Below are 14,065 nucleotides of genomic sequence, written 5' to 3'. Positions count from 1 at the left end.
GACAGTTTGGCCAGTAATGGTTAAAAGTGCCAGACTAAGAATTTGGAAGACCAGAATTCAGTTCCCCATTTATCCGGGAAACTCACTGGGCGACCTTGGACCAGTCACCATGTCTCAGCCTAACCTACCTCACAAGGTTGTTGTCATGAGGATAAAATGGGATGAGTGAGATCCATATGCACTACCTTGAGCAGCTTGTGGGGAAAGGTAGCACATAAATGTAATAAATATCTGGAAGTAACATCAGTCTACATGATCTTTTACAGACTAGAGGAGAGCTGGAGTCAAATGCTCACTTATCCGCAAAGCTAACTGGGTGACCTCGGACCACTCACTCTCCCACAGCCTGCTGAGAAAGAGAGGAAAGGAATGTATGTTGATCTCAGAACTGGGAAGGAAGGTAGGAAAAAATTATACAAAATTTATACAGCATTTGTGGGAAGCTAAGGTACCAGGGATGCAGGTGGCGCTGTGGGTTAAACCACAGAGCCTAGGGCTTGCCGATTAGAAGGTTGGCGGTTCAAATCCCCGTGACGGGGTGAGCTTCCATTGCTCAGTCCCTCCTCCTGCCAACCTAGCAGTTCGAAAGCACTTAGTGCAAGTAGATAAATAGGTACCGCTACGGCGGGAAGGTAAACAGCGTTTCCGTGTGCTGCTCTGGTTTTGCCAGAAACGACTTAGTCATGCTGGCCACATGACCCGGAAGCTCTACGCTGGCTCCCTTGGCCAATAAAGCGAGATGAGCGCCGCAACCCCAGAGTCGGCCACGACTGGACCTAATGGTCAGGGGTCCCTTTACCGTTACCTTTAAGGTACCAGCAGGTGGCAGTAAAGGTGAACTGATAAGGTATTATCATTAGCGCCTGCAAGTATGTATTGGTAATTTGACAGAGGTGAAAACAAAGAGAGGACAAGGCACCAAGTGTTGCTGTTTCAGCAGAATATACCAAGCATATTTGTACAGAAGCTATGTATCTCCTGGGAATCTGCTCCCATGAATACTCAAGAAATCTTTTCCCCAGCCTGACATCCTCATTGCACCAGCTGATCACCCTCATGTAGAATTGAATATATTCAGCTGTACAAGCGTGCAAGTTTCATGAGAGCAAAATACATGCAGTATTCCAAAAAATGAAAAAGTGGGTGTGCCTAAGGAGGGCATGTTCGGTTTAGGAGGGGCTGAGCCAGTGCAAACCAGGAAGAGGAAACGGCCTCTTGTGCATTGTAGAATTTTGTAAAGATACTTAGAGACCCTTTGCAATCGCCTAGGAAGCACCGGCACCCAAGGGTGCCTAGGTGACCCTTGTCCTTAACATAGGTTGACAGATACAGCATAATACACAGAAAGTTTGGTTCTGGGCCACATTTTTCCCTGTAACCAGGCTACCCACGTTAAGCAGCTATACCTATCCAAGGTCTGCTACTTTTACGTAGCTTCCGTCTTCAGACAAAACCTAAGCTAGTGAAAGCAGAAAGTGCAGATGGAAAGGCATAGCCATGAATTGAATGCAACTCATAGCTGCTGCACTCTTGAACCCTCTCAATTTTTGAATCTATCCCGTGGCTGATTAAACTGCACTCTCTACAGCAGTGATGTCCATTTGGTCGCCTGCATTGATCGTGGGACCCCTCTTGATGTCTTGCTGGATGTTCTTTAATTGCAATCAGCCGACGAGTTAGGAAATGAAAGTAGTGGTTACCGCTGTGTCGTTCTTTTAGGTTAGCGATTTCTCCTCCTCTTAAAAAAAAAAAATTATAATGGGAGCAGATTGCAGCCTCTTGTGAGTTGGACATGCCTGCTCTACAGCAAGGGCGGCAGAACTACAACTCCCATCAGCCCCAGCCGGCATGGCTAGCAATGGTGTTAGTTGTCTAACAGCCCAACAATATGTAGAGGATTGCTAAGTTCCCCACCCCTGCTCCCAGCACACACACACACACACACACACACACACACACACACGACCACCTCAAAATAATTTGCTGCCTGTGGCAAAGGGCATGGTGGCAATTCCTATGGACATTCCATATGTAGTAGCCAAGTGGGCTGGCAGGGGAATCTCCTTCAGTGCACTTGAGGAAAGCAAGCTAGTTCAAGGGCTGCAGGACTGGGTGTATGGCACCTCCCAACCAAAGAGAATTTCCAGGGTCTGTCCCTATTGCCCCCTAGCATATTCTGAAGTGCCTGAAGTGTTTGCCTCATTCTGCTTAATGGTAGAGGATAGCTAGCCTCTCTTGCTGTAATCACACAAACTATTTAAGGGGGTGGGCTTGTAATACATGAATAAAGAGAGCTTGAGTATGGAATACAGTAGTAGACCTGACAGCTGTATTTCCATAGTGAGGTGTTTTTAAAAAATATTGATTAGTGTTTGCGTGTGCGTGTATACACAAACACACACCCATCAGAGATTGATATTGGCCCAAAGTCATGAAGAATGCATTGGATCAGTGCAGCGGAATCCTCCGAAATCCTCCATTTGAAAGCGGCCTTAGAGAAGAGCCCTTTGAGGTCTGGAAGTACTGCCTGCCTTAAGCCCCAGAGAGGTAAAAGAAAAAAAGGGGCAGTCATATGTGGCGCTGAGAATTCAGTAGTTTGACTTTCCTCAGCTCAGCCCTGTTATACCACCTCTTCTTCAGCTGGGAAGAAATAATTCAGACTTGTTTTCCCAAACAGTTCACATTTATTATTGATACAAATAAAAAAAAATCTTTTAAAGACCGTTATCTTATTACCAAGATTGAGGTAATATGTTTACAAAACATTTACAGAAATTGATATGAAGTTCATGAATACAGATGAGGAGAGAGGGGGAAAGTTGTTAAGTTCAGTAAAGGTAGGACCAGCAGAATTATCAGTTCTGACAGGAAGGAAGGATCGCGTAGGTAGAACCACACACTATGGAGAAGAGGATAAGTTGGGTAGGTGATAGTTGCCATGGCACTCCATTTTTTTAAAATGCTGCTTTTTGTGATGTATGGACCCCCTCAAGTGTTTGTGCTTTGAGCTCTGAAAGATGCATTTGACTTCTAGGAAAAAGAAGTATCCCCATATGGGACACTTCTGAGCAAACTTAATAGATCTTCAGACAGGAGAAGTGGCTGCAACTACAAAGCCAGACATCTCTGAGCTGATGTGGACTGTTGAGTGAAGTGGTTTCTTTACAGCTGTCAGCAAAATCGCCATCTGAGAGAAAAAGAGAGAGAGAGAAAGAGGGGACCATCCCTTACAAGTGGGGAAAAAAGAGGACATGCCCTTTTGCACCAGGAACACTAACTGGCTGCACATGGCACTATGCTGCTTTGAGGCAGGAGCTATGTTCATGACTGCATATCAAGCATTAAAACCACTTCCGAAATCATGGGGGGGGGGGTGTCTTATTAGTTAAGCAGCTATCACAGAGAGCAAGAGAGCATGTGTGAGTTTGTGACCTAATGTATATTCTGCCACCCTTCCTACAATTTGACCAATACTTGAAGGGTCACCTTGACCTAATACTTCAAACACCACAAGTGTTAGTTGTCTAATTCTTCGGAAAACTGTTTTAGTCAGTGTTTTACAGCCTTTAAATGAACATAGGCATTTGGCACCCTGATCCTAAACCAATTTCCACAGAGCACAGCACCATCATATGTTCCTTCTCTGGCCTAGTTCTATTTATAAACAAGGGGCTTTTGTTTTAAATATATTTCAGATCTGGGGTGGGTTGAAGAGAATACAACTTCAGCGTTACCCGCTTTTCCAAGTAATTTGCAGCCTCTGAAATGTTTTAACTAGCTGGCTACTAAGGTCCGATGCAACACAGCAAACTTAAGACTGGCTGAATGTTTTGAGCTTTCCAAAAAATACATGCAAGGGTTCAAGCTGAAGTCTCTCAAATATGAAGGAAGTAGCAGGGAAAGGGTGATTAAAAGAGCACTTAGCATAGTAATTAAAGCCCTGGTTATAGGAAAATTGAAGCTGCAATAATTGTAGCCACAGCAGACTACACTTGTGTTCTGGACAGGATGCGGTGGCATCTTAGTGACATGTGAGATTTTCGTTGCAGTTGTAGGACAGATAAGAATCTGAGAAAAGAGCAGCCCACCCCCTTCCACTCATCAGCTCTTGGCAGAAGAGATGCCAGCATTTAGTGGGTTCAGGGTTAAAAGATGCAAGTTGGGGCAGATGGGGCTCCAGAAGTTTAGGATGTTGAAACAAGTCTGCTCTGTCCTCTTCAGTGCTAAGAGGTGTAACTTTATAGACCTGAAAAACCTTTCAATGCCCAAAGCTGGAATTATTAAGCCCTTAGCAGTGAGATTAAGTGAAATGTATGAATGTCAAAAGGGCTGCCTGAGAAGACCAGAAATCCTGCTTCCTCCCCGAAGGCAGCACTCACCTATGACAGAGCTAGAGAAAAAAGTAAGCAGTTCAGCCAGGCACCAGCTGGCACTTCATGAAATGTCAAGTATTCTAGCTACTGCCTTCCTCTAGACCTAAATGCTGGGCAGAAGCAGAGGAAGACTCTCACAGCAGCACGAAAGGAGGAAGTGTTTTTGCGCTTTGTGAGAACCTCACTGGCAGGAGCTTTAGGTTAGATTTCTAATGCACTATAGAATATCTTGAAAGGATGGTATTTTAAAAAATAAATTCTCAACCACACTGATTACGCCTTTCATTGCAAAACAGCCCTTGCATGTCCAGGTTAGAATTTGTGCAAGCATGTTTATGATTGGAGAAGAGGGGAAATACTATGGTTACCGCATTAAGACTGGATACGTTTTCAGCTCTAATTCAAAACAAAACCAGTATATTTAAATGCACACACAGCTACTTTACTATCTATAAAAAGGCCTTCCACATGTTTTTTGTTTTTGCAATTGTCACCGATGATTAAGCTGTATTGCAGCTGGCTGCTATAGACGAGGGTCCGGCCATCTCATCAACTGGATTTTGGCTGGCAGTGGCACTACCTGGAAATCATGGAGCTGGAGTGAGACTGGCCGGAAGAGGTTGTAGCAGCACTGAGCTGAGAAAATCCGCTGTGACTTGATTCAAGGCTGCTCATGGACCCTCTGCAAAAGAGACAGATAGTAAGGTATTATACAAACGTGTGTTTTTTAGTTTTGCTTTTTGCTTTTGTTAATTATCCTGGTTGGGTGGAAGTTCCCTCTCTCATGCATAGAATCACAGAAGTTGGAAGGGACCCTGCGGATCATCTAGTCCACCCCCCTGCAATGCAGTCTCTAGCTGTCCCATACAGGGATCAAACCTGCAACCTTGGCATTATCCTGTGCTTTCCAGAACAGTAGCTGTATTGGTTTGTTGCACTATTTTTTTTATATTAAAAACCTCCGTATACTCTCTGCCCACCAGCAGCATATGAGCTCCCACAAAAGGAATGTTGTCCTCAACAGAAATGATAATACTGTATTTTTCGTCCCATAGGACGCACCTAGTTTTTTGGGGGGGAAATAAAGGAAATTTCCCCCTTTATTTCCCCCCCCAAAAGCAGGTCGGGGAAACCAAACCAGGTTGAGGAACGGCGCTGCGCCTCCCTGCTGTCCCCCGAGCTTGTGGGGCTGGCCGATGTCTGCCTCAGGCAGCAGGCTGCTATCCGCAGCGTGGGGAGCCCTGCGGGGAACTCCTGCAGGGCTGCCCAGGCTGCGGGTGTGCTCCCGAAGCGCCGGGCGCTCTGCTTTCAGGGCGCCTGACGCTCCGGGAAGCAGGCTGCTATCCGCAGCCTAGACATCCCTGCCGGACCTCCTGCAGGGCTGCTTAGGCTGCGGATGTCTTCCTGAAGCCTGGAGAGAGAGAGGGGTCGGTGCGCACCGACCCCTCTCGCTCTCCAAGCTTCAGCGAAAGCCTGCATTCGCCCCATAGGACGCACCCAGATTTCCCCTTCATTTTTGGAGGGGGAAAAGTGCGCCCTATGGGGCGAAAAATACGGTAATTAAAAAGTTGCTCATCTCTTATTTGCATGGTAGGATGAAACCAGAGTGAATGAGAGTTCTTTTCTTCAATCTAAATTCCAATTTAACCCTTGATTCATTAGGAAACTATTTAAGAATTCTCAGTCCTTAATGCCCTTGGAAGAATTTCAATTCAAGATAATGTTCAGATATAGGGAGAGACTTCTTTCACTTCTGACCTTCTTGAATGAGAACCAGGTATTTGGTTTAAAAGCTCTCCTTAAATGCAGGTTGTATCCAAACCAAGAGATTTTAAATATGCCAATGGATTTGCACAATACGATACAGCCAGAGTGAGGCAGCTTTGTGCTCTTTGGGCCCAACTGCATCTGAAACTAGGGGCAAGCAACTTTTCAGGTTGTCTACTCTAGACACATTCTGCACGCAACCACCGTTAGTGGTATTCAAGTAGGCATTTCACATACGAGTTTGGCTTCATGAGAATCTGTTCCATCACAAAATATACTTGCAGTTTTTGGATCCTTTCAGCTTTATAGAGCCCTGAATAGTTCCCTGCGATTACAATCTCTTGTCATAGAATTGTAGTTCTAAAATTGACCCCAACAGTCATCTAGTCCACCCCTTTGAAATGCACATGGTTCTCCATTCCAATTTGAAACCATACTGGACCTTGCTTAGCTTTGCAAACATGCTAGCAGTTTTACTGCTGCATCTCTGATCTTGGTGGTCAGGTAACTCCATTCACAATAGCTTCGCCTCCCTCCCTCTTTCTTTTCCCTGGTTCCTGCCAACTTTACTTAACACTCATATTTGATGTGCAGTAAGTACTTTCACAACATTGCTGTTCTAAGCAATTCTGGCAAAGTGGCAGAACTGCAAGGACCCTTCTTCCATGTTTAAAAGGCCTTCACAGTATTGCCTTTCAACCAAGCAAATCATAAGAACTCTTTTTGATTTTCCTTTCAGGGGTCTTTCCATTGGGATTCCCCTGGCATGGTGCTTGCAAAGGCACAGCTAAGCATACCTGAAATCTTCTGACCCAATTACTTCTGTGTAGTACATCACTTTGCACTTATGAGATGAGACCTGTAGAGATGCCAAGACATCGTCCACACGAGGCAGGCTGGTTGTAGCACAAGCAGGCATACTGTGAAACTTCCACTGGAGAATGTAGAAACCAGGCCACCTTGTCACATGGGACCCCTGAAAGCAAAGCGGGGCGGGGGGGGGGGGAATCCCAATGAGCTTCGTTCACAACTCTGGTTTGCGACTCATAGTGAAGAAGCAACAGTATAAATCTTCTCTATAACTGTTTACTCCAACAACAATCCTGAAACAAACCCCATGCAGGTAGTCTGTAGGCAACTTGAACAGAAGGTTTAGCCTTTATAGCTGGAGTCAGTCAAGGCCCCACCTTCCCCAGATGGACCGTAGGAACCAGGTCTTCCAGGACTCACAGCTAGATAATCACCTCAGAATGTTGTATGTGGCCATTTTAGTGTTGTGGGAAACTGATGGGCTGCAAAGTGTTTCAGCCTTACAATTGTGGTGATACTCAGCTCCCCCAACCCCCACTGGCTGGATCTTCTTCTCAAATACTTGATTGATATAGCTGGGGATAGGAAGTGGCTGGCAATCCCAGGGCTTTCCTTTTAAAAACTGACCAGCACCATCCTACAATCCCTTACCATTCCACAGCAAACAGTAAGGCTACATACATTCAGTAAGGCCACTCATGACACAAGGCAACTTATTCATCACCAGTTACTGTTGGTTGTGATCAGATAGCCCACCCCAAGAGTGCTGTAGTCCAGCGATGGAAACCCTGTAGCCCTTGAGGCATTACGGACTATAGCTCCCATCATCACTTAGTTGCGCTAGCGGGGGTTGATGTTGCATTGGGAGTCAAAACATCTGCAGGGGCATAGAATTGGAAGGGCTCAAGAGGGACATCTAGTCCAACCTCCTGCATTGCCTAATGTGAGGCTCAAACCCACGACTCTGATATCATGAGTTTCATAACCCCTGCTGTAGTCTCTTGTTACCAATTCAAGTGACTTCTGTTTGGGGTAGAAACCAGTTGAAAGTAGCCTAACAACATGGATTTTGCCTAAAGGCTGGTTCTCACCTGCACGCTCTCCCCTTCTTTACAGCTAAGAGGAGACTCCACCATGCTGTAGTCCCGCCCCAGCTGCCAGGCTTTGTCTATCAGTTGCACATTATTGCCACCGGGAGAAGTAATGCTGTGGGCCCCCAGGGAGTCCTTTTTCGGAGGCTGTGGTGCTCTCTTGGAGTGATAGATGTTAAATACAATGTCACCTTTGCAAACATCAAAATCCCAGGTGATCACAGACGAAGCTTCCACAATCTGAATGAAGATCTAGAGAGTTGGAGGATAATTATATTAAAAGCTCGGTCAAAGCAAAAAGCCTTTCAATGAGAAGAGCCAATTTGGCTCTGCTGTCAAATTCCACACACTTCGAATGCTCTGGCGTAGAAACCCACTGTGTTTATATTTGCTACAAAACCTGCTATGAGGGATTCTGTAACCAGATGCAAGAGTTTAATTGCTTCTGCATCCAACTGCGTAACATTTACAAACAAACATTTTAAAAAGCAGTACAAAGTCAAATTACACAGTCAATTTTCATTTAGGCCCTACAATTAAATAAATAAAAAAAAAACATGTTATTTCAGAAGCCATAGAAAAGGGGGTTGGGGAAGAACAAATTCACCCTTGGCTTTATGACAGCAAGGAGATGTGGCAGCCCTTTCTGCCATTTTGAAAGCTCGCTGTTTGTCAATAGTTGGACGTTAAAGCAGCATGAGAGAGCATCTAACTGGATGCATCCGATGGCATGGGAAAAGTCATCTCTTTTTAAAAAACAGCCTTGAATACTACTAATGCAGAATAGTTGGAAGTCTAAATATAATATAGGCAATTGTCTGAACTTTTGTTACTTTTCATTAGATATTCTTATTAGATGCTAATTTTTGTGATTGTGGTTTTTTCGCAATGTTAAGGTTTCTTAATGATGATGTGTTTTCCATTGTAGTAACCTGCCCTGGGACCTTAAGGTGAAGATAATAATATAGGCCTTCCAGGGATCGAAAGGGAGAGTTTCTACATCTAGCATATCTCTGTCCTGCTACTTTAAGGAAATGCAGATTAGAAGACTGGCCCTTCAATAAATGCTGCTGGGGAAAAAATTGGTGGCTCAACTGCATCAATATTTTCCCAATTACTACATAATAAAAAGGTAGATTAAAAGTATGCTACAGGCACCAACTGAGAGTATTCAAAGTGCACCACATCTTGTTTTCTTAAAAAAAAAAAAAAAAAATTAGTAAGGGGGGGAAAGTCAAGGGTTGCCTTCACAGCAGGACTAGGAACAGTAGTTTGAGCTGTGCTCAAATTACAGGTGGGCCAGAAGGGCTTGATCCCCTTATCTTTTGAGGTAGCCCCCTTGCTACTACTTTTAGCAGACTTCAGGAAAGCAATGTTAGACTAAAAATGGGGGATGGAGTTGTGTGCCTCTCTACTTTTTCCCCTTATTTCAGCATTGTTCACCAACACAAGCTCATAAGAAAGGACTTAGAAGGAACTAAGAAGATGTTTCAGAAAGTCCACTCTTACCAATAACTGTCCATGTGAGGCCGGCTTGCATTACTAACAAAACAGCTGAACAAAGCTGAATAAGATTTGAGCTCCTCTGTTGCGAATAGAAAATGCTTAAGGTAGCATTTTTCTAACTGTGGAAGAGAAGAAGATTCCTCTACTCAGCTGAACAATTATTTTGAGAGTGGACTAGTTGAAATATCATCTGAAGCATCTCTAATTGCATAAAGTTGGCATGAAGCCCATGTCAAACCAATGAAGACCTGAGCTTATCTTTCATGGATAGACAATTGGATGCAAGAAAGAAAACAAGGAAACTCACCTCATGGGGAGCTCCTTTGAAGACACTTGCAGACTGATAAATTGTTTCTGTCCACAACTTTATATCTTCATTTTCCAGTTCTTCTGCTGTACGGTATAGAGATTTGGGAACCAGCCCACCTTCTGGAACTTCACACTTCAGAGATTTAATTAAGGTGGAGGGGAGAGAAAAATCAGAATTAGATCTCTACTCAAACAGATCACACCTCAAAAAGAATCTGTTCAGAAGTAAAGCTCTTAAAGGATGTGAGTTATCATTGAACAAAGCCACCAAAGAACACATGTGAATTGGTTTGTATAAACTGTGTGTGTGTGTGTGTGTGTGTGTGTGTGTGTGTGTGTGTGTCCCGCCCCTTACAATTTCATATTGGTTCAACAAGACCAAACTGCAAGTTTGTCTGTTTGGAAAATTTATTTAGTGGGTTAGACCCTCCACCCCATATTCTTATTCGATTCTCCTGGTGCTGTTGTTTTTACAGCCAAAATGGCAACAGCCACACAAAATGGTCATTAGCAAAGTTGGGTAACCCTGAGAACTGCAGGTGTATAAACAACCTTTCAGGGAACCAGTGATTCTAGATGCATTTGTTAATTAGAATTGCAGTGTGCTTCACTGATTGAGTTATCTGAATGTAGGGAATGGGAAGGGGGAATTACACACTTGACAGTGGGGCTTCCCTCATGCTTGATCTGGAAGGTGCAGTTAGTGCAGAATGCCACAGCAAGAGTGCTGCCAAATGCGAGGCCCGATGTCAGCATATAACATATGTGTATATGTTAACAGCATATAATATATGTGTATCTGAAGAAGTGTGCATGCACACGAAAGCTCATACCTAGAACTAACTCAGTTGGTCTTTAAGGTGCTACTGGAAGGAATTTTTTTATTTTGTTTTGACCATGGCAGACCAACACGGCTACCTATCTGTAACTGCAGCATATAACACAGCTCTGCTCAGAGATCTGCACTGGTTGCCCATTTGCTACCGGGCCAAGTTCAAGATGTTCCTATTCGTATATAAAGCCCGTAACAACCTGGGACCAGTTTGCCTACAAGATCGCCTAACCTACACATGGCCACTCGACCGCTTGGATCAGTGTAACTGCCACTACTTACAGGTTGCCACATAATATCCGTTCTGCATTTGTAAGAACTCAATTCCACTTGGAACTCCCTGCTTATTGAGATTAAGCAGGTGCCTTCCACTGTACTATTTTCGGCACCTGCTAAAAACATTCCTGTTTAGACAAGCCTACCCAGATGCGAGTGGCGCTGTGGTCTAAACCACAGAGCCTAGGGCTTGTGGATCAGAAGGTTGGTGGTTCGAATCCCCGTGACGGGGTGAGCTCCCATTGCTCAGTCCCTGCTCCTGCCAACCTAGCAGTTTGAAAGCACGTCAAGTGCAAGTAGATAAATAGGTACCGCTCTGGCTGGAAGGTAAATGGCGTTCCCGTGCGCTGCTCTTAGTCATACTGGCCACATGACCCGGAAGCTGTACACTGGCTCCCTCGGCCAGTAAAGTGAGATGAGCGCTGCAGCCTCAGAGTAGTCCACAACTGGACCTAGCGGTCAGGGGTCCCTTTACCTTTACCCAGATGTTGAGAAAGCTAAAGTAATTTTAATCTGTATTAGTATTTAAATGTTTGCATATTTTAACATAGGGTTGTACATTTTTTCTTTTTATCTGCTGTGCACCACTTCTGGGTGGTGGTGATTTTTACAATCAAGCAGTGTAGAAATTTTATGGAATAAAGAAAATAATCACTGAATGCAGTTCTGCTACAACAACTGTTTACTTACCATGCATTCTCCACCAAGAAAATCTGGAATGATTTCTTTGTCAATATAATCCAACAGCCCACCAGGTCCTTGATAGTCATTGCCAGCATAGATCAGGAATTTCTTTCTTGTGTTGTCATCAATGAATGGACTGACCTGCAAGTAAAATACTAAGTTAAAAAGGTAGCTCATTGGCTTTGAGGTGAAAGAGGCAGCTTCAGAGACACAGTGGGAAGTTCTGGGGTACCTAAATGAGCAGGGTGCAGCCACTCCTCTTTTTAGAGGGGGTAGATTACAGCCTCCAGTTGCTTCTCCCTGTGGCTCTGCCTGTCTGCAACTTTGTGAGCTGGCTCACTTGCCAAGAGGGCTGTTGACACCAAGTGAGTCAAATCCCCAGATCCTCAAATGGCTTCAAGAGGATACTTTTACTATTGGTGATACTCATAAAAGTGGCATGCTCAAGAGGTGAACTATTCCACCAGGCCACATTACTATTGTATGTAACTGGATTGTTTTTGGTTCCAGAAATGATGCTGCCTATAAAAAAATAATGTTGCAAGTGTTGACCATGGCTATTTTATAGTACAGGGCTGGGTCCCATTTTCCAAAGCACAGGTCCCAAGGGAGACAAAAGCAGATGAACGTACCAGTGTCCAGAGGACTGGAAACACCCTGGGAGCTCGCAGAATGAGGAGGCGCCCCAAGGTTTCCGGATAATTGGCTTCGACTACCTCGATGATCCTTAGCAAAGCCTTGACGCCAGGCCTCCATAAGTGACGCATGTTCAGGCCCTCCAGATCCACCAAACAGGTCCAACAACTGTTTGCCCCAAAGCAAAGACAATGAACTTACTAAATGTGTCTTTTTAAAACAAAACAAAAACCTCCCCACAGCTCCCCCAAAATCAGATTTGCTGAAGAGGTTTGTATCAACCACTAGAAAGCCGTTTTACTCTAGTCTCCCCTTGCCTTAGTTGTTGGGTGCATCATTGCACTGACGACATTCAAGGCTTCTAGGGCAGGCATGGCCAAACTTAGCCCTCCAGCTGTTTTTGGGACTACTGTTCCCATCATCACTGACCACTGGTCCTGTTAGCTAGGGATGATGGGAGTTGTGGTCCCCAAACAGCTGGAGGGCCAAGTTTGACCATGCCTGTTCAAGGGAGTCCCCAATGTCATAAAACTCCCTTTCATCTATACTCTGAGTGTGAGGAATGACAACCTGTCTTCACCCTGAATGAGGAGCAGGTGAAAATCTACTTCCAAGTGCCACATAAGGCCTGGAAAGCCGGTTTCCATGTTTTCCTAAACGTTTGGCTGAAACTCATGTGAGATGTGTCCTCCTAATTCATATGTGGGCCATGCACCTCACTTTGAAATCATGGCTTTGGGCATGATGCACTGCAGTGGCCAAACATGGCGTGCCATTGCATCTGTGGGCACGGGGACAGGTTGGAGCCCTCATACACAGGAATTTCACAAGTATATCCCCTTAGCTAACATATGAATCAATATTAGAGTGATTAGCATGGAGTCTCTCAACACTTCACATTCTACTACTCATTATAATTCATTTAACAGCTATTCTCTTTTACCTTATAGGTCTTCCAAACACTTTTGTATTTTCTTCACACCTCCTCAGTCCTTCTTCGTTAATAGAGAGAACCTAAACACACACACACACACACACACACACACACACACACACACAAATGAGAAACAAGGATACTGCAGAGATGCGGTAGCAGAATAGCCATGGCAAAAATCAGGACAAAGAGAACTGCTTCTATCACCTCTATTTTACCTTTGAAAGGAGATAATCATCCCGTTCCTGCTTTCCCAATTCACTGATTCTACAGACTTTTCTGATGTTCCCCTAACTTAATTTCTGCATTATGTTTCTGCTTTATGTTTGTCAGCAATAATAGAAAAAGCTACCCATCCTCATGTTTGGAAGTCTCAGAAACTGAACTGAGTCCCCCCACACCCAATGTGGTAGGAATGGGGGGGGGGAGAGAGAGACTGGAGTAAGTATACCATTAAGAAAGACTTTAGAATATGGAATTCCTCTGGATAATGGAAAGACTGGGCTAGGTGGGAGCAGCCAGAATTCTATATGCAGGGAAACTGGAGTTCTTTGTTATTTTCAGTCTAACAAAATGTGCTAGTTTGCTAATAATGTAACCCCCCTGGCCACTTCATTAGTCCATTCTTGAACAGATTACGTTATTGACAAAGAACAGGTATTTAATATTATGGCAAGCTGGATTGATTGCATTAATATTCCACATTTTCTCCAAGGAGCTCAAAGTGACATACGTAGTTCTCCCCTCCTCTTTTAATCAGACAAGCTAAAACTGCTGCATGATAAAAAGTTGCAAGAGCTGGCCCAGGGAAAAACTACAGACGAAACTCCATAACCTTTTTGTCTGG

The 14,065-nt window shown here is 44.3% G+C and overlaps 1 protein-coding gene and 1 long non-coding RNA gene across 4 annotated transcripts in view; one reads left to right on the top strand and one right to left on the bottom strand.

Moving 5' to 3' along the window:
• Positions 1-2,661: 2,661 nt before the first annotated feature.
• SEC14L1 (SEC14 like lipid binding 1) overlaps positions 2,662-14,065 on the bottom strand; it is a 58,758-nt gene continuing 47,354 nt past the window's right edge. For 2 of the 3 annotated variants that reach the window (XM_081850760.1, XM_081850759.1), the window contains 8 exons: positions 13,228-13,298; positions 12,281-12,452; positions 11,655-11,789; positions 9,855-9,989; positions 8,042-8,293; positions 6,938-7,116; positions 4,954-5,055; positions 2,662-3,187 (listed from right to left, as the gene is read on the bottom strand). In XM_081850760.1, the coding sequence (XP_081706886.1) occupies positions 3,172-3,187; positions 4,954-5,055; positions 6,938-7,116; positions 8,042-8,293; positions 9,855-9,989; positions 11,655-11,789; positions 12,281-12,452; positions 13,228-13,298 (1,062 nt within the window). In that variant the 3' untranslated portion in view covers positions 2,662-3,171. Of the gene's footprint in view, positions 3,188-4,793; positions 5,056-6,937; positions 7,117-8,041; positions 8,294-9,854; positions 9,990-11,654; positions 11,790-12,280; positions 12,453-13,227; positions 13,299-14,065 lie in introns of those variants that run through there. The other variant, XM_081850761.1, reaches the window with a different exon arrangement.
• On the top strand, positions 4,944-13,315 carry LOC309335723. The gene is made up of 3 exons (XR_014153663.1): positions 4,944-5,078; positions 9,933-10,099; positions 13,235-13,315. It is a non-coding gene; the product is annotated as an uncharacterized lncRNA (long non-coding RNA).

The sequence above is a fragment of the Podarcis erhardii genome (genome assembly GCF_964252035.2).
Source record: "Podarcis erhardii genome assembly, chromosome: 2".
Taxonomy (NCBI): domain Eukaryota; kingdom Metazoa; phylum Chordata; class Lepidosauria; order Squamata; family Lacertidae; genus Podarcis; species Podarcis erhardii.
Note: the sequence above shows the minus strand (reverse complement) of the source record. Positions and strands in the feature narration are given on the sequence as shown.